Raw genomic sequence first — 27,983 nt, forward strand, 5'->3', positions numbered from 1 at the left:
TCTCGGAAAAATGGCTGGCCCCTAAAATTAGGGGTCTACAGGGGCCGAAAGTTTTTCCTTTATATCTCAAAAAGTATTGATAATTTGTAATACGTCCATGTAGCAAAGTTGTTCAAAATGTCAAGCTTAATCTAATGGAGTCGTCAAAATACGTCCGTCGACGTCATTTCCGGCCAAACGGAAGTAGTCGAAAAACGCGTATTTTTACCGTTCTTGAAAAGTTTTTGGGTAACATCTGTCACTGGGAGCATAAAAATTAATTTTATGTCCGTCGTAAACACTTCCGGTCGCACGGGAAGTAGCAAAAACTTCCGGTCAAACAGGACGGAAGACCTACTCGTTGCTTTGCAACGAGCTTTGCTCTAGTTTATGAGTTCCATTTATATTGAAAAAGCAGCTGTCAATGATACCAAAAAGCCTTGACTTTAATGTATCATTCGAATGAAATCTCAAAGTCAATTCAATATGTGTCAACAAATACCAAAACATCTGTCTCTTTTTCTCAGAAGATGAACGCATCTTTAAATATGTATATATTTCACTGAAGAAAAGCGATAACATTCATCAGTGCATGAAAGCTTTAATGTAATTGCATACCTCTAACCAGCAAGGAATCGATACACAGAGGTGTAAAAAATGTATAGCGTTGGACTGAAAAATCGTAAAGCATAACGATATGTATTTTAAAAAGAAACAAATGTAACGTTGTATTTAGAAAAGGAAAAAATCTTCAAAGACAATTAGTAATGATTGCTATCAAATTATTATTGAGTTCAGTCTGACCACACAAAATTAAGTACCATGAAATGAGAATGCAGTGAAGAGAGTGTTCTGGTGTAATTGTTTTGAATATTGTATAACCTGTATTGATTTGAAACAAAATATCCATGAACTCATACCTGTTTATTTCTTTACAATCATATTCATTAATACAAAAAACGTAGTACGACGATGATCAAAAAGTTCGCGAACTAATTGAATAACTTCCAAATAAGAAATGATATAGGGTTGAAAATCAGTGTTGAAAATTTGTAAACATAGTTCGCGAACTTTTTGATCACCCCTCGTAAATACTACCTATGAGATTATATTTTCTTTTATTTGTAATGAAAATAAATAAACGAAAAACAAGGATTTTTTTTTTAGTTTCTCGCATTTCTGGTAAATGGATATTTGAATACGACTTGATGACAATGACAATAAGTTTACTCTCGTGAAACTTGTTTAAGTTGTAGAATACAATAATTAATACAAATACATATGACAAAGCAATAATTTAGGGGGTAGTAATCAGGAGAGCGAAGTCTCGCAATAATCTTTTGTATAAATTTAAAAATGTTTATCATCTGATTTTTTGTAGGTTCAAACAGATTCAGAATATAATAGACAGATAAATATAATGACCTGGCTTATTTTAATACTTCATCAGTACAAGTGAATAAATAATGGAACTCATCACCTTTTTTTTCCAGTTACATAGGATACATAGTCTTTGTTCTCTAGAAATACCATGCCATCTCCCTGTTTCAATAGGGAGCCTGGCATTACCAGTTCTAAATAGGCGAAAAATTCTCAGAAAGAGATTGATCAAAGTTTTGGTTAGAGTAAAGATTAAATGATATTGGCAAATGTTTAGACACCTTGTCATTACGCAATTACCAATCAACTGACTTGACACAATCCTTACTTCAGACGCAAAGTCTGGGATTGGCAAAACTGGCATTGAGATTGAGTTAGAAGACCTCTATATACACCTCCTTGCCCTTTTACAATGAGCAATGAATGCATTAGCCGGATCTATTTTGTAAGGAATGAAGTGCAGTAAATAGATTTCTATCGTATTTTCTTTTGTAATGTTTGATAATTAAATTGACAACAATCATCATGCATCTTTATCTATAATTAGCTCTTATTTGTTTCTAGGATACAGCATTTCTATCCTAGTTATTGACATATAGATTGTTTTAAAACTATAGACGTGATACACGTATTATCAAAACTAACACGACATGCATTTCCAAAAATCCTCAAATAAATGTATTGAAATTCTTGTCAAACTATACTCGCCCATTTTATTGTCTACATTAAATGTTTTTATTGTAACAAATTTGAAATACCCAATATTGTCAGTTGATGTTACGTAGCCTTATAACACTGAGGAAAACATAAATAATAAATTGAAATTTGGGAGAAGGTAATTTTAAAGGACTTTTTGATACTGTAAATGCCAGAATACCACATGTTTATTCTTATTAGAACCTTAATGAACAAGGTTCAGTTTCATTACAAATTTGGAAGTAATGTAAGAAATAAAAATCCATCCAATCTAAGTTTTAGTGGAAATTTCACCTAAAATATTTTGAGAAATTTATTTTTTAAAAGGATTTAACACAAAATATCTGAAAATTAAAGTGGGCGACGACTGCATACTTTCCTTTCTTAAGAGAAATAATTCCTTGAATGATTCATTTTTAGGCTTTTTCTGTTGAGAAAGGTACCAAGATTATTGACGCCATATTTCCAGAATGGTTCAACTTTTCGCCATGTCCATTCATAGTTAATCACATTTATATACTCAACTCATAATTAATATTAACACTTTTTTGAAAACGTTTCATTTTAAGGGCACAGTAGAGTCCAAAACTGTACTATTTTCTTACTACATTGTAGTTTTAAAAATGTGAATCAATCGTGTATCATCCATTAAGATCACTTTAACGTTAGTGTCATTCAAGAGCTTAAACTCCAATAAATATCAAATATTTTTATCATTCTTTTATCGAAAATCAGAAGCAGAACAATTTATGAATATCTGTCAGTAATTTCGCTTTTTTAGTGATAATGAAAGTAATTCTATCATTTAAAACAATTCTTTCAAACACATTATGAAAACAACAACAATCATAATGTTCATATATATTTTTAAGTATAAGGATATTTTGGCGGAAGGAACAGAAAAAAGTACAATATTGTAAGGGAGTTGATATAATAAAAGGGCAAACAAAGTAACATAAAATAAGGAAAAAAATAAACCACAATTCATTGTAAGAACAAGATTAAGACCAGGAAGTGAGGTAAGTAAGCACTGACAACAAAATAAATCAGTGAACAAGGTCAACAAATCCAGTGAGCAATGGCAACAAATCAATGAACGAGTTAGCAAATCCAATGAACACTGACAACAAATCAATGAACGAGGTCTCCAAATCAAATAAGCACTGACAACATACAAGGGATCGAGGCCAAGAACGCCAGTGAGCATTGACAACAAACCAGTGAACGAGGTTAACTAATCTAATGAGGACTGACAACAAACCAGTGAACGAGGTCTCCAAATCAAATAAGCACTGAAATTTTAAAAAATACAAGGAATCGAGGCCAAGAACGCCAGTGAGCACTGACAACAAACCAGTGAACGAGGTCGCGAAATCAAATGAGCACTGACGACCTACAAGGAATCGAGGCCAAGAACGCCAGTGAGCATTGACAACAAATCAGGGAAGGAGGTCAACAAATGTAGCAGGCACTGACAACAACTCAGAGAAGGAGGTCAACAAATCTAGCGAGCACTGACAACAACTCAGGGAAGGAGGTCAACAAATCTAGTCAGCACTAACAACAACTCAGGGAAGGAGGTAAACAAATCTAGCGAGCACTGACAACAACTCGGGAAAGGAGGTCAAAAATCTAGTCAGCACTAACAACAACTCAGGGAAGGAGGTAAAAAAAATCTAGCGAGCACTGACAACAACTCGGGAAAGGAGGTCAACAAATCTAGTCAGCACTGACAACAACTCAGGGAAGGAGGTCAACAAATCTAGTCAGCAATGACAACAACTCAGGGATGGAAGTCAACAAATCTAGTCAGCACTGACAACAACTTAGGGAAGGAGGCCAGCGAAGCCAGTCAGCACTAACAACATGCCAGAAAACACAGTTTATCTACATGTACAAAACCAACAAACCATTTTATGTAACAACATCTAATGAATGTCTTAGTAAAGTTTATCTACATAACAGAAGAACTGAAATATTGTCTAGTAGAAATAAACTAAATTGCTCAATTTTTGACTTCTCAAATGTTTCAAAATATTTTATGTCTTAATATGAAGTAGTTCACAATCAACACAGCTGTAAACATAAAAAATACCATATATTTACAAAAATATCGATAACTGATGTAAGTCATGAATTTTTGAAATGCTTCGTTGTTCGATATTCAAAAAATAGTTTCAAAATTCAATACATAACGCACTTTAGCAAATAAACAAAATAACGATAACCTGTATTTAGAAATATCAAGAATTGATCTGTCATGAACTTGATCAGTTTTTGATATATATCTAAGTTTGACATTTAACAGATTTGGCTGCAAAATTCAATACAGTGCGGAATCTAGCAATCAATCTAGATCAGTCAATCTGTGCTAGTTCGGTAAGGGAAACATCCAGTATGTGATACAAAATCAAGTTAAGGTCTCGATTTTGCTCTCCAGTGCTAAGAGTATTCTACACATGATGTGCAATTTAGTAAAATTTAGATATGAGGAGAAAAGGAATATTGAACATGAAATGTGAATATAACGAAAAGCGATCTTTCTCAAAATTCAATATTGGACACAAAACTAATCTGAGCAAATGCAATGTGAACTTTTGGGGAAAAAAAGTTAGAAAATTTGCCATGGAATAGTAAATAAGCATCTCTTGTAGACCAATCAAACCCAAATTCAAAGTTTTTGCTATTTGACTTGTATAGGAAAGCAAGTTTAGCATAACGTTTCGATTGTGTGTTTGTTTTTTAATGTCCCTCTCGAGAATATTTTACTCAAAAGAGACGTGCGCCACCATTTGCCGGTTGAAAACTTCAGATTTTGACCTATGCTCGGCATTCAGGACCATTGAGCAGTGAGTGATCTTTTTCGTGCCAGCATCTATACTGCGACACGGGACCTCGGTTTAAGTATCAGTCACATTATCCAGCGATGGGGTATACGATGAGAAACCGATGCGTTTTTTTTTTTTTTCTAATAAAAATGGCGTGGTTGCCGGCCGGACACCTATAGTAATCGGACGGTGCCTGAGGCCATTAGGCGAAACGGTGGGGTCATCGGTAGAAAATAACAGAAAAAATAGACAGGTTTTTTTTAATTTAGGCAATGTTTATACCCTCGTTTGAAAAGCTGGAGGGTATATAGTTTTCCTCTCTCTTTTACAGAATCTTCATTACATATTGCCCATGTTGTCAATGTGCACCTCCTATTTTACTTTTTGATCCGACACATATTTTGGGTTTCCCATAGCAAAACTTGGACACTGTCATTATATTCATATGGAAGGCGGGGGCATGATTTAGTGAGCTCATTGCTCATAATACCCATCGTTTAAAAAGTCACATTGTAATAACAAGTAAAATTGATGCAAAGCATCAAATCAGCCGCAAACAAAATTTAGCATTTAAAAAAAATGCTTTTACAATTTTTAAAGCGTCCATGCAAAGAAAGCTAGTCAAGATATTCCAAAATGAAATAATTGAATAGTTTTTATTTTAATCATTTTATTTTAGGCTGTCTTCAAAGCAAAATAAATAATTTTTAAAGAATTAATGTGAACCAATGACAAGGAAAAAGTCTTTTCTAAGAGTTTATTTAACAGTAGTGAAATTATTAGAGAATACAAATGAAGATCGTATAGTGGTTAAGAACAAAAGAAAGAGATTGATCCCGAAGATCGCTATAGATCATTTTTATAATGTACAATGCATCATATTCATTCATTCAAGTTATACAATATATTGGGACTAAATCCTGGAACTTTATAAAATAAATTATAATTTAAACATAAGCTTAAGTTAAGTGTCCTGGTATTGTGCAAAAGTTAATATAATATTAAAATAAGTTTTTGCAATGTTCCGTTACTGTTCCTGTATCATGTCCGAAGATAGATAAACATCCTGGTAGGTTACACCGTCCTTAATCCGATAACCAAGTTTATTTACATTTTTAATTAGCTTATTTTTATGATTAAGATAATTGTCTCAAACCCTATAGGTTTACATTAAATAGATATACATTTTACCACATTTGCTCATAAATAGATTCACCGATGAAAAAAAGTCAACGATCATTGATGAATAATAAGAATTTATAACCATCATTTGAAATGTCTCTCAAGATGAACCACCTGCTAATACCCTGGATCTTGGTCACGTGATAAAGCCCATGGTTTCTGCAGCTCTAGTAGGCTATGCTACAAGCCGCGGTGCAAAATGTAGAAAAAATATCTTCTTGTCATTTGCACTGTGGAGCATATTCAAAACAATTTTTACTTGTTGAAAAAACTTTTCAATTCTCATTCAACGTGCACTTTTACCACGTCATTATTATCCGGAAAATCATGACGATTTCCTTCCATACCTTACACACTCCAAGGCTGGGGAGTATCTATTGTACACTCTTTTTACATAACCATAAATTATCAATTACCTCTGGAGAAATGATAATGAAATTGAAAAAATCTAATAACAACAATTAATAATAAGTTTGAAGCAAGTTTTTAACATATTTTACTCATTATTTTCACTAGTTATAATTTATGAATTATTTTATCGAACTAATGAATTATAAAATCTCATTTCCCCATGTGCACTTTCTAATACATCCACAAATAGATCGGCCGGTAATAAATTACACATTTCTAGACAATTCTTTTTTGAAAATTCATTCGAAAGGAGAAGGATTTCCAGAAAACTACATTGTAAATGCTTTTGAATACTAGTATCTGTCTTTATTAATTATACATTCCTTAAGTTGTTTATACAGTATACAACTTTTTATGAATATAAATTGAAGATATCAGTGTTAAACACACGGGTTGAGAAATATTCAAATGTCACCGTGCAAACCAAATGCTTTAGGGGCGTGCTTCCTTTTTAAAAGTTATAAATACACTTTCACCGAATTATGATCTCTTTGTTTTCCGAAATCAAGTCAATACGTTGTTATTCCAAGTATTAATTTGGACCCTATCCAAATTTATTAACCGTATCATTTTATTTATTTATTTGGTCATAAATGTTTATATCAGGGCTTTTTCTGAGTCAGCTTTATATTCTGAAGCAATCACTTATCGGGAAGGAAAATCTTAAGTTGATACACAAAATATAAATTACATCAACTTTTCTTACGGACAGTGGAAAATGGCGTCGACAAATACTGAGAGTTAAGTCGACAAATACCGAGAGCGAGATCTACAAATACCGAGACCGAGATCGACAAACACAGACAGCGAGATCAACATATACAAAGAACCAGATTCGAAAAATTCAGAGAGCGAGGTCGACAAACAGAGCGAGATCCACAAATACAGAGAGTGGGATCCACAAATAGAGAGAGAGCGAGATCGACTAATACAAACAGCGAGATCGACTAATACAAACAGCGAGGTCCACAAATTCACAGAGCGAGAACGACAAATACAGAGAGATCCACAAATATAGAGAACGAGGTCGACAAATACAGTGAGATCTGTACAAATACAGATAGCGAGAACGACAAATGCTGAGATTGAGATCGCAGGGAGCGAGATCGACAACACAGAGCCCAAATGCGTATACAGAAAGGGAAGTCAATAAGTAAATAGAGAAAAAGATCAACAAATTAAATACTGATACACCTTCAGACTGATTCTATGACGATATCAATTTACTCAATGTCGGACTTCCAGCAGTAAAATTAATAAAGAATACTGTCAATATTTTTGGTACAAAAAAGTTCCAAATCTAAATATAAGATACATGTACATCGCAGATGTTAAAAATCCAAACCGAAAAAGGGAAAGCCTCATTATGGCCCTTCAGTTGGGAACGCTAGATACATGGTCACCTCTCCTCCCCGGAAGGTCTCACTATACTGTATAACCAGACTCTGGGGGGTGGGGCTCACTTTGTAACTAGCCTTTACGGTGTTTAATTACACAGTAGCTTGGCCCACAATGAGAGTGTAATCTTTTGAGGTGCAAAGAAACAAGCACGATAACTTTTATTTCGGTTTTTGTGGGAAAACCTGTGGTTACCAAACATTGGTACTGGATGAAAAGGTATCGGTACGTAACATGGAAAATGTTTTGGTAACTTTACTAAATAGATGACTCTAATTTTGTTTTGTTTGCTCTGAATTCAAATAAATATATTTACTTTTGAAGATTAATATTTACAGATTTTAAAAAGCATTGCGATGCTTTGTGTCATTTAAATGAATGTCGAGATATAACGTTAACCAAATTGTATAATTAAATACCTTTAAATGTATTTGAAATTGATCAATGCTTAAGATTGGCTTTCTTTGGGTTCAAGTAGAGTAGCAAGCTGAAGGCTTGAATGGTTGCAGGGGTCACAATTTACATTTTAAAAAATATTAATTATAGGGACATTGGTATGTGCCCAGTAAGGATTTTTTAGGCGGGTGAGAGTTGTGATAATATTACCTCAGAGATTAAAAGATCTAGATCTCTGTAGAAAACGGGGAGGGACCTTGCAATTGGTTCTACTAGCTATAGGGCGTAGGGATGGGTGGGGAACTTACCCTAGCTCTGTTGATGCAATCAATTGTACAAGTGTATAAAGACTCTTTTACTGAGTCAGAATCACACAATCGGCTTATTCTTGAGAAAAAAATGAACAGTTGGAACACAAATCGATCTGTCCTCCTTCACGACACAAGCTTAACAGGCTTCAGGCATCAACAGTCCGTCTCGACATGAAATATCGGACTTATTACTTATACATGACTTCATTTCAGCACAAGATAATTCTGTACTAAAACAAGAAAGACTTGGGCATTGTCATCTAATAATCCGCAATTAAAACAAAAATTCGTTCGCTAAATATTTCTGTAGAAGGAAATAATGCCGTTTTGATCTTAGCATTGATAGCTGTTTTTAAGTTTAAAGGAAAATGGGCAGTAGTTAATTCATACATGGAGCAGTGACGTGTTTCCAATGTATCGAGTCAATACCACGTGCGTGACTGTCCTCTTCCTCCCATGTTAACTGGAGATTTTAATTAGTTCTATCTATTGGTTGGGAAATACAAAGTTTCTTACGGATTATTGTTTCTAGTGTCCATTTTAGAAGGATTCTTAGAACTATAGAATGTGAAAGGTAAACTTCTAAAAAATTCGTTTAAAACAGTCTTTTTTTTTTTTTTTTGATTTCACATACGATATTATATATATGTTCCCTGCACGTAACATGCATGGAGAATTAAAACATTATTTATAAATTATTTATTCCTTTATTTATTTTTTACACGTACACGGAAATACAAGACGAAAACCAGTTATTATTCATCATTTCAACCAAATATTTTGTCTTTGCCCACTTTTATTAGCTTACTCTTTTCCGATCTTAAAGTGATACAAAAGCAAAATGTGTTTTAAACTTTGGCTTTTATCAATTATACAGTCATTGTTATTACAACTTCTTTATTACATGTAGTGTTGTTTGAGTGTTTACCCGTGATCTAGGTTATTGATAATGGATAAGATTTTATCCCTAAAAAAATTGTCGCAGATATTTTTTGGCAAATAAAACCCAAGGCTCTTATTCTAGATCTGAACCGTGAAACAGCAACATAGCGTGATAAAAGCCATTTAAACTTCGTTAAAAGTCGCCAGAACTTGTCAAGAAACTCTAATACATACATGTATGTATTTCAAATAATAACTCATAGTCAGTAGGTACTTTTACGCATTTACAGATGAAGGAGGTGGGCGTGTGTGTGTGTGGGGGGGGGGGCATTACCACAGAAATCTATGCCTCTCGAGGTGACAAGTTTTTGGCAAATTTTGATTGGGAAGATAAAACAAATGAAATACATTTCTTTCAAAATTCATTAATCAGTTTTATATATATATGTTCAAAGGATAAAAATAGATTAAGCCTGCACCTGACATTTTAGACAAGATCTCAGCACTTAGTGTGTCTAACTAATTCCTACCCAAGGTGCATTGCGGAAATTTTAATGCAGGAAACAAATCCAGCAAGAAATCAAAATTATACACGTATGTGTAAAATCAAATACCAGCTAGAGTAATAAACGCTGCGAAAAAAATTAAATAATTGTTATTTTTCGATATTAGACGGAGTAGACCAAATAAGGAGAAAAATCTCGATGTATGTCAAGTACATGTAATTTGTTCCAATCAAATTTTACCTTGGCCTATTTATAGCTGTATACTCTGCCATTTTTTTTCTTCTTCACTGGTCGCACGAAACCTAAAATATTATTCAAAATCTTACAAATACCAGTACAAAGGCTATTTCGCCACATATGATCCACATATGCATTAATTGCTTTTCATATGAGGATCATATGTGGATCATATGTTGCGAAATTGCGAAAACGGGTGATTTAGCTCTCTTACAATGTCTTGTCGGCTTCTAATTATCTCGTCGATTTAATTTTAATTTAAAACAACCGTCATAAGAATCGGTCTTTTCCTTTAAAATTGTTACCACTCCTTCGTAATTTAAATAGAACGAAGATTAAGTCGTACAGTTATGTGGAGATTGACAACAAAGATGAAAGAACATGTCTAAATATTACCATGTTAGAATCTTTTCTCAGGTAATGAGCTTTGAATATAAGTACATGTATATTCTAACCCAACGCCACCCCCCGAAACCCAGCTCCCCAATCTCCCCTCTGTCTTAAACTCGTAACTAACTAACAAAAACAATATTTTCTGGCATTGTTAGCTTGTTTGCAAACAATGATTCTGTATTTTTGAATGCATCGAGTTTCGTCCTGTATGCTAAATATTATTTTTTTTTAAATAAATTATTTTTTTTTATCTTTTATTAAATAAATTATTGATAAATTATTATCACACCTATGTTTTTGTTGGCATTGTAAAAGAATATTCATGATTATTTTTTTAACCAATAAAACATGTTCTTCAATCCAGTTTTTTAAACATTAAATCGAAGGAGAGAAATAATTTTATTTATATATTCATTAAATTTATGTTCTACTCAACATCTCTTTTTTAAGGATTTTTTAAAAAAAATAGAATTCGTATTGAATACCATGTATCTTCTGCGATTGAATCCTAATTACGTAGTCATGACAATACTGAGGACGCCATAATACACTTATTTAGAAATGCATAAATGCATGTCGGTATTATACTTTTTCTACGGAAAGGGTGAAGATTCAGGTGGTAATTTTAATATTTTAAAAAAATTTTAGCCACTCAGCGAATCAATCACACTTTAAATATTAAACACGTTACATGGTGGAATTATCGATAAAAACAGAAACCGCGGACTGAAATTGACACCCTCCCCGGGGAGGAAAGGTATCAATAAACACTGTCACGGTTATCAAAGAATTAGACGGAAATTGACAACCATCTCCCATTACCTTTTATGAGAGGTATATGTAGATCTGCATCTATGCTACAAGACAAACCGCAAGCGACAAACCATCAATCAGTCCTATCAACAATATCGGTTTAGGCATATAAATTATTTATGTTATTGTCGTTTTTTGTTTTTGTTTTTTTTTAAAGGTACACGTTCAAGCTGGCAAATATAAAATATTTATGGCTAATTCACTTCAGACTGGAAATAGGACTGAACATTTTACAGATGAAAGTTGTTTTATGGAAATGCAGCTACGTATACAGCGGCGATATTATAATTATGTAGTTGCTAGACTAATTATAAAATCAAATTCAACAGAAGAGGCTTTAGCAAGTTCAGTGTTTACTTATACATGTAGTGTATCCTTCCTCAACGAGAAGGAGAGGTACAATCAATATATATTCCTTTCACTCACTAAAAGCCTACAGAAGTTCACCATCTATTATGTATAAATGTTATCTGTATTTGAAATGGGTCGTAAATGAAGAAAATGTGTTCATGTTATAATTTAATTTTGATCCTTCTTCTGTCCAGTAGGTTAATTTAAATCTTCGCTTAATGTGATTGAAATTCTAAGTTGGCACTTGGTCTATTTTCTGGTTTCGAGCAATGTAATAATGAAAAACTTGAAAGGAAACCGTTCTGTTTTTAGGTTATATAGGTAATATAAAATATACATACGTGATATGTGTTTTTACTAGAGATGTAAATCATGAAACATCAATAAAGATAATGGATAAAGACTAAGATCTGCATTACTTCTATTGCATTGTATGAATTACAAATACATTTTACTCGAAAGGTAAACTTTAATTTACTGTTAAATTCAACAATTTTTTTCAGCGACTTTGATTAGAAAAGAATAGGGAGTCAAAGCACTACCTTTAGCTGATTTTGAATTTTTTTTAAAGAATTGATTTTACACATGGTTGATTTGAGACTGTTTAAACGGACATTTGTTATTTTTTCAAATAAACACCAACTGTGTAATCTCCATGCAAGTTATCTATATATGCTGGTGTTTTAATCTTATGGAGAGTAATCTTCTCCCTTCAGTGAAAGGACTTAATCTTCATAAAGAATACACTGATCATAAATTTCTAAGTAGATAAGTAAGGTCTCTGCTCTTTTGGGATTCTCTGTACATATCTCTACGTTTACAGCTTCTCTGTGTATCCATTTTGAGGGTGTTTTATTTTTCTCACTTGCAGGACAAACATGGAGGAGGATTTTAAGGCGGTCCCCAAATGAAAGAGGAAAGGTAAGAACAATTTGATTTTATTTATCGATAATTTATCTAAAATATCTTATAGCAGCTTTCGAATGAACATATACAAACTTTCAAGAGACTGAAATAACTGTTCGTGTCTGTACAATTTGAAAACTGAAAAAAAAATATTTACTTACGAACAATTTCATTGTTTAGAAAATAAAATATTGGAATTGATAAACGATATCTCATATTTATCTGGCAGCGAATGACAATAAAATAGGTTAAATAGCTCCATTTTCTACTTACATATATCAAGCTTAAGAGTGTAAATAAAAAAGATAATAATGGACGGCAATCAACCCCAAATGTCTATTAAACAAAACAAACACGGAAGTCTAAAAACAAAGGTGGGATCAGGTGCATGCCATGGAAGGTTATCACATTAACATGTGAAGCGGTCAATCCTTACGTGTGCACCTTATAATGATATGGCAGAAGGAAAAACCGTAGAAAAAATAGACCCATAATACGTATGAAAAAAGACACTCAGCATTGAAACTAAACGACAGATAAATTTATTTCTAATTTTTCATTAAAGTTCCGATCTTTAAATGACGATTCTGCAAAGATTACATAGATTTTGACGAAGTGTTCAGAGAAGTTATCGAAATCAATACTTATATTCATTCGGAATATTTTTTTTATTCAATTATACTTTTATAATGCTCAAAATCTGTAGATTCTTCTGCGTTGCCTTAATCAAATAGCTTGGACATTGATTTCAAATTCTCAGTATTTAGCGAGGACAAACAGCGATCAGCATAGAAGAATACACCGGGATTCTTAAACGAATCGAATTCTGTGCTATTTTATTTGCGTAACCTTAGGACGCGTTGGAACAATTTAAGGAGATATCTATTGAATCTTTAAATGCATGCACTAGAAATCCTGTTTATACTCCCAGTTAAAAGTAGTATATTAGCATGCATTTGTGTGAAAAGAGCTGGTTTTGAAACAATTCACCTGTGAGAATCCAACAAAGATTTTTACATTGATTTTAGTACGCAGTTACTGCATAAATTGTTCACTAACCGGAATAAGTAAATTTTAGCTGAAAAGTTTGTGTGAAAGCTTGTTTAGTATGGTCGGCTGGTTGTGAATAAATGCAGTACATGCACAATAGCTTGTACCCTCTGATAATTTTTGTTTATTTCTTGGAGACGAGGAATCAAGGACATTTTAACAAAAATTAACAAATAAAATTATTCCATATAGGGAATGCTTCTTTTCAATTATTTATTTTTCAATTTCGTTTCAAATTCTTGCTAACATATGGAAACAAAGGCTGTTCTTTCGTACTCTAGTACAGAATACTATTTCACTTTATTTGGGAATATTTGTTCTTTGAACAAAAAAGCGATACATTACACATGTATGTAATTTGCAACTTATGACTGACTTTCTTAATTGGTAAATGTATTTGTTAGTTGCCCTTTCTAATTTTATCTCTAAGAAGATTAATTTGTAGCTACATTACAAGTATCTGTCAGTCAGTTCAAGTACATGTACATGTATACATGTAATGTCAATGTTTATGGATATAAATGTCTAGTCAAGGTCATGAATCTATCTTATTGATCCTATTGTGGCGCCCCCTGTTTTCTCTTTTTTACTGTACCAGGTAATATCTCTCTCTAATATTCTACTAAAAGAATGCAAGTTGAGGGGGGGGGGTATTTTTAATTTAAGGATTTTAAATGTACTTTTTAAAAGATACTTCGTTTAGTATTTTGTTTAATTTCAAGACAAAAAAGTCATTATAAAGACCGTAAAACTTCTCTGATATACTTATTTACTACTTACATACACTGTACATCTTAAATTTGCATGTATGTACACGTCTTTTATGTATCATTAACATGTACGTGAACATTTTAAAAATATTCAGGATCATACAATGTAGTACACATGCCTTACATGAAATAGGCAATTTATTTTTAATTCTTCAAATTTGATTATTGAATTATTATACACACATATATGTAAGGGAATTTACTTCATGCACTGTGCTTTTGTCCTTATAAGCCCTTCAGGAAACGACCTTATTCAAGTCAAGCTGTTAGACGTTCTTTTAAAGGGTAAACGCTTTAAAAGTTTAATCCAACAACGGTCGGAGGTTTTCTTGCTGTAAATTAAAATAAAATTAAATTGTCCTGAGTGGACAACGACATTTTATGAGTTTTTAAGAGCCTTACGTATTTCTTAAGACGAATCCTATGAGTGGGTTCTAAAGATAATGAATCCTTTTCATTTGTTGTTATGTAAGCCCCCCCCCCCCCTTATCTCTAATCTTTTCAACATGCAGCAATGTTATGAAAGTTGGCTTTTAAATGAAAGATTTTCTGAAAATATCCTATTGTTTAAGGTGGAATGAGGAGAGGGGACTTGTTATGTTTGTCACCCGAATTTAATCCTCGTCACATCTTTCCTTAACAATAATATCTATACTATATAACAATGCGGGGTGCTAGTTTTAGATTTTTAATATATTCGATCAGTGCATACTATTAGTTCAAGATATATTACTGTAGTCAGCGGCGACTCACACAAATTGTTCCGACGAAAATAGTTCCATCATTAATAAGTAGATACAACATAAATGTTCATGATAAGAATAATGTTGTGTATGTCATTCGTTAAAGAAACCAAAATTAATGTTAATTTTTCCTCCAAAGATCACTTTCCCCCCTAAATGCAAATAAAAAATGTGAATATTTCTACGCACGCTCGCTCCTCAGCTTTTCTTTTAACATGTTTGATAACAGAGAATAGTTAGGTCATTCTTCGGTTGATATTTTTTCACTGATGAATTGATTATACTATATCAACAACTGTAGTAAAATCATGTTAATTGTTCGTTAATTATCATAGAGTTTCCTCTAAGAGAAAAAAATAATCATTCTGTGTGTGTAGTACATTAAATGACGGAATTTTCAATCCCTGAGCTGACTCCTGCACGTGTGTAGACAAACTACACATCGGGAGAGTACCTGTAAAATGTGTAACAAAATCCGAACTGGCCGGGGATTTCTAAACTGACAATCGTTTAATTTTTATGAATCAGAATTTGTATTCATGTGATCTAATTATGAAAAAAAGTTCTGTCTGCCATCGTAACTTCTCTGCTCGCGGAAGTCCGTTTGACAACTCCATCGCACATGTGTATAGACCAAGGCTAAATGTCTTGCGGCATAGGTATGTGTACTGTTTGTTAGCATGGTTAGGAGACGGGTGACCGTAATGCTACGGACTCACGAAATTTACACAAGTTCTATAACTAGACAGTGCAGTTTTATTTTTATAAACGTCATTAAACACTGTTAAACATATTAAATCTAAAAGTCGAATATCTTTGGATATGGGGTAACCCATATCTATTCTTGTTTAATGATTGATTCAGAATGAAAACTCTTGAACTTCAAATATATCACAGAATTATAAGAGAAACCAATTGCTCTCTTCACTTCATCAGATAGCCTCCTGACATTTCAACCAAAATTATAATTTTTACTATTGCAAGCAATTGCGTATATGTCACCTAAACTGAATTTTGTTTCCGTGGCAATAACAGTCATTTAATTCCCGTATTCGCCTTGTTAATACCATGAAATTTAAAAAAATTTGTCCAAGCTCGCTTCGCTCGACTTTGTTTAAGGGGTTGACATAATCGTGAGGTTGAATGGGGTATAACTATGATTTAAACATCCACAAAAGTGAGGTCAAAATAAAGAAATCAGTATCTTTTTTTTCGCAATTAAAGTTAATCTTCTTCACAATGCTATCTGAAGCGGTGATATCTGATTTCAGATTGATACATTGATCGCTAGAGATTATTTAAGATAGCAAGTTTTAACTGGTGTTCTGATAATTTGAAGGCGCCTGGGATAGCTTGAATATTTCTTTTATTATTTCATCAGCATGCGTACTAACTCAACTTAAAAAAAACTGACTAATATAGAAAATTACTATTGAACTGTAAGATGATTAAAAACTGTTAAGAAAATTATGTTATTTTTGCTGGATATTTTTTCACCTAAAGGAAAATATAATTACTGAGTATGCCACGTCAAGGAAAATGATTGTAATGGCAATATTACCTTTTTTAATGCAAACGGTACAAGCACTATAGATTATTTATTGACGGACATGAATACATTAGATACTGTTTTTAATTTCCAAACGGGGAAATTTAATATTTTTTCTGACCATGCACCTCTTACTTTTGTCATAAAAACTAATTTCTTAAATACAAGTGTCGAGTATATGGAAAATACCAAAATAGGCAATGAATATGAATCTAGGATTTTATGTAAATCAGTCAAATGGAAAGAAGGTTCTGATCTTGATGCTATTAGTACAATAAGAGAAACTCAGGATGTTTTTCTTTCATATGTCGATAAATCATTCAATACACAAGAGGAGATAGATATTTCTGTGGAGAATTTCAGTAAGACATTGTGTGATATCATGACACCTTTTTGTAAAGTCACTGGTGGTCTTGTACAAACAGATCGGAAAATAAGTAATGATAAACCCTGGTTTAATGACATCTGTAAGTCTAAATATAAAGACTATAAAGAAAGTCTGCACATATTTAATACTAATAAATGTTCTGTGAACAGAAACTCACTTTGTGATAAGAGACGTGATTTTAAAAAAACTGCAAAGAAATATAAGCACATCTATGAAAGATACCAGGGAAATAACATGGAATATCTAAGAAAGCATAACCCAAAACAATTTTTTAAGTTATTTTAAGAAAAAACTACATAATGATATAACAGCAGATCAATTTTTTGAACATTTTAAGAGTGTTTTTGAGAACAAGAACGAATCTAACGTTTGACGACAGTGTTGAACACCACTCAGCTTCGTGTTATGAGGAACTAGATACGTGTATATCGGAAAATGAGAAAGCAATTTTGAAACTCAAATGTAACAAGAGTAACGCAGATGATGGTGTAATTAATGAATTTTTTATTAAATGTAAAGAAGTTATGATTCCTATTCTATGTAAATTATTTAACAATATTTTTGATTCTGGTATGTATCCAAATACTGTAGCTGGTCAAAGGGATGTATTGTACCAATTTTCAAAAAGGGCGAATTACATGACCCAAATAATTACAGAGGCATAACTTTGGTTAGTTGTCTAGCGAAACTATTTACGTGTATTTTGAATAATAGATTGTTAGAATGGGACCAAAAATATAATATTATTACAGACGCTCAGTTTGGTTTTAAGCCAGGTGCAAGTACAATTGACGCTATTTTTATTTTACAAAGTTTAATTAACAAGACATTGAGAAACAAAAAGAGATTATATTGTTGCTTTGTAGATTATTCAAAAGCTTTTGATTTAATTGACAGATCTAAGTTATGGTACAAGATACAAACAGAGGGTATACAAGGAAAAATGTTATGTATTATTAAGTCGTTATATAAGAATGTTAGAGCCTGTATAAAACACCAAGGTACATTGACTGATACATTTCGTATATCTGCGGGTGTTCTGCAGGGAGAAATATTATCGCCTGTACTATTTTCCATGTACTGAGTATCTAAATGATTTTGAACAACATTTTATTGAAAATAACTGTGCTTCAGTTGAACTTCAAATGATTAATTTGTTTCTAATAATGTACGCAGATGATACAGTTTTAATAGCGGAATCAGTTGAAAGTTTACAAGAAATGTTAAACACTCTGTATAGCTATACAAAAGAATGGAATTTAACTGTAAATGTACAAAAAACGAAAATTGTAGTTTTTTGGAAAGTATAAGAGATATATATAATGGTAAAAATATGTAAATCAATTTAATTATTTAGGATTATTATTTAACTATAATGGTAAATTCTTTTACCCAGAAGCACTGTGCAACACAAGGTAACAAGGCATTGTTTAGTAGTTGTAGTAAGATGAAAGATTTAAATTTCAATGTTGAGACTCAAATTAATGTTTTTGATACTTATGTTAAAAGTGTGTTATGCTATGGAGCTGAAATTTGGGGTTTTCACAAAGGTCCAGATGTTGAAAGAGTACATATTAATTTTTGTAAAAGAATACTTGGTGTAAGAAAAAATACCTGTAATAGTGCTGTTTATTATGAGTTAGGTAGAATACCACTAGATATATCAGAATATTACAATATTGGCTAAAATGAAGAAAAAGTAATAATTATATTTATGGCAGAGAATAAAGATCCCTGAGTTATGTTTATAAAAAAAATGAAATGTACACTCTAGGACTTGTTTCATAGTAATCAAAAAGATAGCATTTTATTAGACATAACATACAATAGAAGTTTTTAAACAGAAGGCTATATCAGTCACCAAAATGTGTGTTATATAAGCATTTAGTTGATTATTTTTGTTTACAAGGTTATTTAAAGAAACCCATCCATGTAAAATATAGAAAAGCAATTTCATGTCTCAGACTTTCAGCACATAATTTAAAGATTGAAACTGGAAGATACGAGAACTTAATAAGGAGTGATAGGAAATGTGTTCTATGTAATTTAAGTGATATTGAAGACGAATTTCATTTTTTATTCATTTGTCCAGTTTTTCACGATTTAAGAAACAAGTTCATCAAACATTACTACTCCCGAAGACCAAGTGTCTTCAAGTTAATACAATTATTCTGTAGTACAAATACCAAAGATGTAAATCAGTTAGGGAAATATATATATTATGCTAATAAATTACGAATGGAATGTTTAAATCAATTAGCTATATAATAAAATGTATGTACATGTATTACTTGTTGGTAAGTTTATAACATGTTATTGTACTATGTATGTAATTGATAAATACAATGTTGTACTTATGATGCTTATGGGATGTACGTCCCACGGAATAAAGAACTGAACCCTTAAAAAAAATGACCTACAAATTCCAGAAAATGACATTCATTGACCGATTGTAATTGAATATTGGTGTAATACTAGTAGTATGTATGACCTACTTTTGATGACCAGATAGAGCCAAAAAAGATCTTTCTATTTGTTTCATTTATACTTTATTTAAACTTCTTTAGGACTTTTAACAATTTTAGTCTCGCGCCTTTCAAAAATTTAAAACAGTATCATTTTTCATAATATTATAAATCAAAGTCCAGGCTTTTTGATATCATTGACAGCTGCTTTTTCATCAAAAATGGAACTAGTAAACTAGCAAATTCACTTACCTTGTCATTTGTCATTTCAGGGGATGACAAATCCCTTTGCCCGACGCCCGGGGCTAGCGATTTATAAGGGTGGGCAAGTTAAATTTTATCAACCATATGCCCGTGGGCAACTGTCCTTTAAAATATGAATCCATTTGTATGTCATAGAAATAAAGCTAGATACAGGGGCTTGCATAATCTACTCAGTATTTGTCTTCCTATTTTTTGAAATATATATAAATATATACAGTATTATTTTATGGCCATGATGGTGGGACAGGCAAAAAATCTGGTAGAACAAATGAATTTTGACCATGCACTCGCCCTTGGACAAGTGTCTTAAAATCTATTTGGTAGCCCCTAGTCATTTGCGTAATTATTTTGTTAAAAACATTCTGATTGTACGCACAAGTGCTCAGAAGTTGACATCAAAAAGATGCTTGAGTTTCTGATTGACAATATCTATGTTGTTTTTGGAGACCAGGGCTTCCAACAATCTTCTGGTATTCCTATTGGTACCAATTAAGCCCAGTTATTAGCAGACCTACTTTTGTATTCATATGAAGCAGACTTTGTGCAAAATCAAATGCGTGGAAAGAAAAAAAAACACTTGTTGTGGCCTTCATCTCAACATTTAGATATATCGACGACGTATTGTGAATTAACAATGGTAATTTCCATTCTTATGTTGATACTAGATATCCTGGTGAGCTTGAGATAAATATATTACAGAGTCTGATATATCTGTTTCATATTTGGATATTTTACTTGAAAAAGACGTTAATGATAATCTAACAACCAGGCTCTATGATAAACGTAATGACTTTAACCTTTCTATCGTCAATTTCCCTTACTTATGCAGCAATATACTTTCATCACCTGCATACAGAGATTATATATCTCAGTTGATTCAATACGCAAGAGTAACAATTTCTAAAACGAGGTAAATTATTGACAAACAAGTTGATGGAACAAAAATATTAACAGTCTCTTTAAAGTCATCGTTTCGTAAGTTCTATGGTCGATACAATGACCTTGTCAACAAATACAATTTTACATTGAGTCAGATGCTGACTGACGTTTTTCATACATATTGTTAGTCCATTATTTATACACTGAATTGACGACAAATTTTTCCGTTATTTCCCGATCATGACAAGGAACACACGGCGGGTGTGACCGGTCGGCAGGAGATGCTCACTTATACATGACACATGATCTTACCTCTGATGTTTTGGAGGTCCGTGTTTGCTCTACTCCTATTCCTGTTTTATGGACGTTCAATCTTGAATACTGTTCGTTATCTCCATATGTTTCATCTAACGACCACAAAAAGATAATAGCGATTTGAAAAGCTAAATGCCTTTATTGCATTGATCGCGTGATACTCAGGCAATCAAAATTTTAGCAAAATATTGGGAAAATGGGTATAGAAACAGTGAACATTAGCAGTTCTACGTGTACAGATTTAAAGAGAAAATCAAATTGATGAAGATACGGATAGAAGTCGAGATAGAACTATGTTGTATTAATATTATTGTATATAATTAATTATTCCTTTCTTTCCACCATGGCTTTAATGCCGTATATTTCTGCATTAATTTAGTGCCCATGACGAATCATATTGATATTCAAAACAATTACAGCAAAGTTTAAAATTAAAATTGGGGAAAATCTTATATGCATAATAAATATCTGCAGTAATTAAATTTCCTAATAATTTCCCAAATTATTAAACAGCACGCTGTATAAAATGAAAACGAAAGTTCTGATAATACAAATTATTTGACTTGAAAATATGTTCTTCTATAAAATGGATTCTTATATGTTTATAAGAGTTTCCTTTGGAGTAAGCTGAAGATTCTTCTCTGGTTTCGGACTAGATGAAATATTCAAAGTATATTTGCCTATATGTTTTATATATTTAGATGCAAGAGATTTAAAAGACCATATTTTTCTTTCCTCATCACAATTGTGCAACTTTAAATAGAAATGGTAAACCGCGTTTGAAAACTAGCAGGGACTATATTTTTGGCGGAATGGTGGCGTATGAAAATATCTTCTTTTCTGCCTCTCAAAATTATTACAGAGTAATGAATTTAGTTATAATTTTTATACAATCCAAGACTTAAAGAAATTTTCAAATGTAAGTTTAATTAATAATTAGGGACTAAAGTTCCTAAATGTATCAAATAGTTATGATTTTTCAAACAAACTACTGAGTGCAGATTTGAGCCAAAAATCCATAAAAATGTATTTTTTCTCTCTTAGTAAACGATCAAAACTTTTTGTTTTGGTATCATTTTGTATCTTATTGTGACAACTTTACCATATGTGAAAATGAGAAAAATTTGAATATAGAAAGCATATAAAAATAACTATTATATCCTAAAAATTTAAGAAAAGTAGAGAAAATTCGGATTAGCCAATATCCATTCTATTTGAATCGTTTATGTCAATGTGGTAATATCATCTTGTAGGCCATTTATGGAAGAATCTTTTAAGGAAAAAAAGAAAAACATTCAATCTTTTGAAATACAAAAAGGGATCATATAATTGGCAACAGTAATTTTTTATCATTAATTTCCTGGAAAAAGGTCATGATCTTGACCTGACCTTGCTTCTAATATAAAACGGTCAAATTTAATCTCACTGATACCTCATTTAGTGATATTGTCTCCTTGGTTCTGTGAAAATTTCATTTATTTTTTAATACAGGAAATATGAGAAGAATCTACCTTAAGACATTTTTGTGTGTAATCACTGCTCGTGGGATATTTTTATTTCATTAGCAGTGTAGTTTAACAGTAGGGCATAAAATAAATATTTATTTAATTTTGAAACCTCAAGTACAGAAACACAAAGACAAGAGTCATTGACCTAAAACTGTCATTCTTTATTTAAGTTTTCTATGTTTATTGCAGAGTGATTTAATTTACAATTAAGGATTGTTTTTAAGTTTTGTGTGAGTTATTGGTGTGTGAATGACACAGACTTGTCACGTAGCTAGCGCTTCATGAAAAATATTACCATTACACGCTGAGTTTGGACTTTCAGTAAGGCGTGGCATTCTCGACGTTACCTAATTAGCTTCTGAAATTTACACAGCTTCCCATCACTGTTGAAATATACATAGATAGAAATGCGGGCGAATGTCAACTGGTGTAGTAAATAGCTAATTAAAAGTTCTCTCAAGGCACAGAGGTGGGGCATAAGTCGTCTCATCTTTATCAACAACAATTTTAAGTTCCTGATGTTATTAATTTCGTAACCAATGAGAATCTCAGGGACGTAGCAACCGGGGGGGAGGGGGGGCCTGCCCCCCCCCCCCCCACTTTTTCCCCCAACATTACCTTTACTATAGTAAATGTTCATTGAAAGGATGGTTGGCCCTTCCACTTTTGACTATAGGATTGTGATATCAAGGATTGTAGGGAAAAACTGGAAGTGATAGTAAGTCGGCTTTGAAAAAGTTGGCCACAACCCCCCCCCCCCCCCCCTACCCACGAAATAGGATTTTCGAGTTTGTGCAAAGTTTTTGAGCAGACTTTTAATTTTTTTTTTTTTTTTTGCTTGTCAACTTTTTCAGGTAAGTAAAAAAAAATTTCTCTGGTTGGCCCCCCACTTTTAGAAACGATGCTACGTGCCTGAATCTACTAGTATTCGCTATTACGTAGCGCCGAGAAAGTCACGCCTACTGAAAGTCCAAAGTAAGGGTAAAATCCTCCTAAGCCTACGTGCAAGTGTGTGTGATTCACACATCAATAATTCAAACTAAACTTAAAGACATTCCTCATATTTACATGTTCCATGTCTTAAAGCATGAATAATAAACTCAAAATTTGAATTTTTCGCCGTCCTATTTTGATGCATTTTTCTAATGTCGCTGTGGCCTCATTGTGACGTCACTTTAGCACACGTTTCTCCGTGTATATTTCTACGCGTGAATATACACAAAAATGGTTTTCAAATCAATTTCACTGTTGGCTTAATAGTGAAACACAGCAAATGTAAATATTTTGAAATGAATAAACTTAAAGTTATTATATCTGATAAGAAAACAATTTTCAAGGAAATAAATTTAACTGCTTTACCTCTGAAATGTACTTTATATTAGCAAAATGGACCTGTTCTGTTTTTCACTATGTATATTGCGTTGGAATGGCTTTAAACGTCTTTTTGAAATAATCTATAAATGCACTTTATTTTAAAGACAATTGTAAGATTGGCTGTGAATAACCTTACAAAACAATCTCTCTGTTGATATTAAACAAATTAAAATGAACGAAATAATGTTTTTAAAACCTTTTAAAAGTATTTTCCCCCGAGAACCTTTTTAAACTTCTTTGTTATGACAAGTTGTCTTTGAAAGTAGAAAGTTTGACTAAGACATATTTTAAAGACAATTTGAAAAAATGCTTTCTATCTATGTAAATTTTGAATCTTGATACAATCAATTGAGTAAGCAAGTCATTTCTTTATAAATTGATAAAATTCACTCGTAATTGGGGATATTCGTACAATAAAATCTCAGAGAGAAAGTGTTTTTATGTTTGTTGTTTAACGTACCTCTCGAGAATTTTTCAATCATACTTGCCGGGGAGAACTGCAAATTTTTCCTATTCTCGGCACTTATGACCTTTAGACAGTAAGGGGTCTTTTTCATAAGCACCTACTGCGACAGGGGACCTCTGTTAAATACGGTCATATCCGAAGGACCGGTCTCCACGTCCCACGGTGTGATTCGATCCCGCGACGTAAGGATTAACTCCTTACTTCGCGACTCTAGAGCAGATAATGATTCTGTACAAATAGAGGATGATAATGATTCTGTATAGACAGAGGATGATAATGATTCTGTACAGACAGAGGAGGATAATGATTCTGTACAGACAGAGGATGATCATGATTCTGTACAGACAGAGGAGGATAATGATTCTATATAGACAGAGGATGATAATGACTCTGTACAGAGGATGATAATGATTCTGTATAGACAGACGATAATAATGATTCTGTATAGACAGAGAATGATCGTGATTCTGTATAGACAGAGGATGATAATGATTCTGTACAGACAGAGGATGATAATGATTCTGTACAGACAGAGGATGATAATGATTCTGTATAGACAGAGGATGATAATGATTCTGTATAGACAGAGGATGATAATGATTCTGTATAGACAGAGGATGATAATGATTCTGTACAGACAGAGGATGATAATGATTCTGTATAGACAGAGGATAATAATGATTCTGTATAGACAGAGAATGATCGTGATTCTGTATAGACAGAGGATGATAATGATTCTGTACAGACAGAGGATGATAATGATTTTGTATAGACAGAGGATAATAATGATCCTGTACAGACAGAGGATGATAATGATTCAGTATAGAGGATGATAATGATTCTGTACAGACAGAGGATGATAATGATTCTGTATAGACAGAGGATGATAATGATTCTGTACAGACAGAGGATGATCATGATTCTGTACAGGCAGAGGGTGATAATGATTCTGTATAGACAGAGGATGATAATGATTTTGTACAGACAGAGGGTGATAATGATTCTGTACAGACAGAGGATGATAATGATTCTGTACAGACAGAGGATGATAATGATTCTGTACAGACAGAGGATGATAATGATTCTGTGTAGACAAAGGATGATAATGATTCTGTACAGACAGATGATGATAATGATTCTGTACAGAGGATGATAATGATTCTGTGTAGACAGAGGATGATAATGATTCTGTACAGACAGAGGATGCTAATGATTCTGTATAGACAGAGGATGATAATGATTCTGTATAGATAGAGGATGATAATGATTCTGTGTAGACAGAGGATAGTAATGATTCTGTACAGACAGAGGATGATAATGATTCTGTACAGACAGAGGATGATAATGATTCTGTGTAGACAGAGGATGATAATGATTCTGTACAGACAGAGGATGATAATGATTCTGTACAGAGGATGATAATGATTCTGTATAGACAGAGGATGATAATGATTCTGTATAGACAGAGGATGATAATGATTCTGTACAGAGGATGATAATGATTCTGTACAGACAGAGGATGATAATGATTCTATACAGAAAGAGGATTATAATGATTCTATACAGAAAGAGGATTATAATGATTTTGTACAGACAGAGGATGATAATGATTCTGTACAGACAGAAAATGATAATGATTCTGTATAGGCAAAGGATGATAATGATTCTGTACAGACAGAGGATGATCTTGATTCTGTGTAGACAGAGGATGATAATGATTCTGTACAGACACAGGGTGATAATGATTCTGTACAGACAGAGGATGATAATGATTCTGTACAGACAGATGATGATAATGATTCTGTACCGACATAGGGTGATAATGGTTCTGTACAGAGGATGATAATGGTTCTGTACAGACAGAGGATGATCATGATTCTGTATAGACAGAGGATGATCATGATTCTGTACAGACAGAGGATGATAATGATTCTGTATAGACAGAGGATAATAATGATTCTGTACAGACAGAGAATGATAATGATTCTGTTTAGACAAAGGATGATAATGATTCTGTACAGAGGATGATAATGATTCTGTACAGAGGATGATAATGATTCTGTACAGACAGAGGATGATAATGATTCTGTACAGACACAGGATGATAATTATTCTGTACAGACACAGGGTGATAATGATTCTGTACAGACAGAGGATGATAATGATTCTGTATAGACAGAGGATGATAATGACTCTGTATAGACAGAGGATATTAATGATTCTGTATAGACAGAGGATGATAATGATTCTGTATAGACAGAGGATGATAATGATTCTGTACAGACAGAGGATGATAATGATTCTGTACAGAAAGAGGATGATAATGATTCTGTATCGACACAGGGTGATAATGATTCTGTATAGACAGAGGATGATAATGATTCTGTACAGAGGATGATAATGATTTTGTACAGAGGATGATAATGATTCTGTACAGACAGAGGATGATAATGATTCTGTGTAGACAGAGTATGATCATGATTCTGTACAGACAGAGGATGATAATGATTCTGTATAGACAGAGGATGATAATGATTCTGTACAGACAGAGAATGATAATGATTCTGTATAGACAAAGGATGATAATGATTCTGTACAGAGGATGATAATGATTCTGTACAGAGGAGGATAATGATTCTGTACAGACAGAGGATGATAATGATTCTGTACAGACACAGGATGATAATGATTCTGTACAGACACAGGGTGATAATGATTCTGTACAGACAGATGATGATAATGATTCTGTATAGACAGAGGATGATAATGACTCTGTATAGACAGAGGATGATAATGATTCTGTATAGACAGAGGATGATAATGATTCTGTATAGACAGTGGATGATAATGATTCTGTACAGACAGAGGATGATAATGATTCTGTATCGACACAGGGTGATAATGATTCTGTATAGACAGAGGATGATAATGATTCTGTACAGACAGAGGATGATAATAGTTCTGTATAGACAGAGGATGATAATGATTCTGTATAGAGGATGATTCTGTATAGACAGAGGATGATAATGATTTTGTACAGAGAGAGGATGATAATGATTCTCTACAGACAGAGGATGATAATGATTCTGTACAGACAGAGGATGATAATGATTCCGTATAGACAGAGGATGATAATGATTCTGTATAGAGGATGATAATGATTCTGTATAGACAGAGGATGAAAATGATTCTGTAAAGACAGTGGATGATAATGATTTTGTACAGACAGATGATGATAATGATTCTGTATAGACAAAGGATGATAATGATTATGTACAGACAGAGGATGATCAGGATTCTGTACAGACAGATGATGATAATGATTCTGTATAGACAAAGGATGATAATGATTATGTACAGACAGAGGATGATCAGGATTCTGTGTAGACAGAGGATGATAATGATTCTGTACAGACAGAGGATGATAATGATTCTGTATAGACAAAGGATGATAATGATTCTGTACTGCAGACAGAGGATACTTATGATTCCGTAAAGACAGAGGATGATCATGATTATTTTTAGCTTAAAGATTATAATGAT

At 32.8% G+C, this 27,983-nt stretch overlaps 2 protein-coding genes across 3 annotated transcripts in view; both read left to right on the top strand.

The window, feature by feature from the left end:
- The first annotated feature begins 3,827 nt into the window (after window positions 1-3,827).
- On the top strand, window positions 3,828-27,965 carry LOC134262157 (dentin sialophosphoprotein-like). The gene is made up of 17 exons (XM_062744552.1): window positions 3,828-3,906; window positions 4,364-4,434; window positions 24,704-24,778; window positions 24,916-24,990; window positions 25,213-25,260; window positions 25,398-25,499; window positions 25,610-25,657; window positions 25,799-25,846; window positions 25,953-26,054; window positions 26,142-26,243; window positions 26,508-26,609; window positions 26,697-26,784; window positions 27,063-27,187; window positions 27,275-27,349; window positions 27,454-27,555; window positions 27,693-27,767; window positions 27,882-27,965. The coding sequence occupies exons 1-17, from the start codon at window positions 3,828-3,830 to the stop codon at window positions 27,963-27,965; spliced, it is 1,401 nt and encodes a 466-aa protein (XP_062600536.1).
- LOC134262204 (beta-1,3-galactosyltransferase brn-like) overlaps window positions 12,656-27,983 on the top strand; it is a 28,875-nt gene continuing 13,547 nt past the window's right edge. The window contains exon 1 of one of the 2 annotated variants that reach the window (XM_062744598.1): window positions 12,656-12,684. The gene's annotated coding sequence lies outside the window, so the exon portion shown is untranslated. Of the gene's footprint in view, window positions 12,685-20,518; window positions 20,536-27,983 lie in introns of those variants that run through there. The other variant, XM_062744605.1, reaches the window with a different exon arrangement.

This window comes from Saccostrea cucullata, unplaced genomic scaffold (genome assembly GCF_032062105.1).
Source record: "Saccostrea cucullata isolate Sc308-1 unplaced genomic scaffold, CSIRO_AGI_Scuc_v1 ctg849, whole genome shotgun sequence".
NCBI lineage: Eukaryota > Metazoa > Mollusca > Bivalvia > Ostreida > Ostreidae > Saccostrea > Saccostrea cuccullata.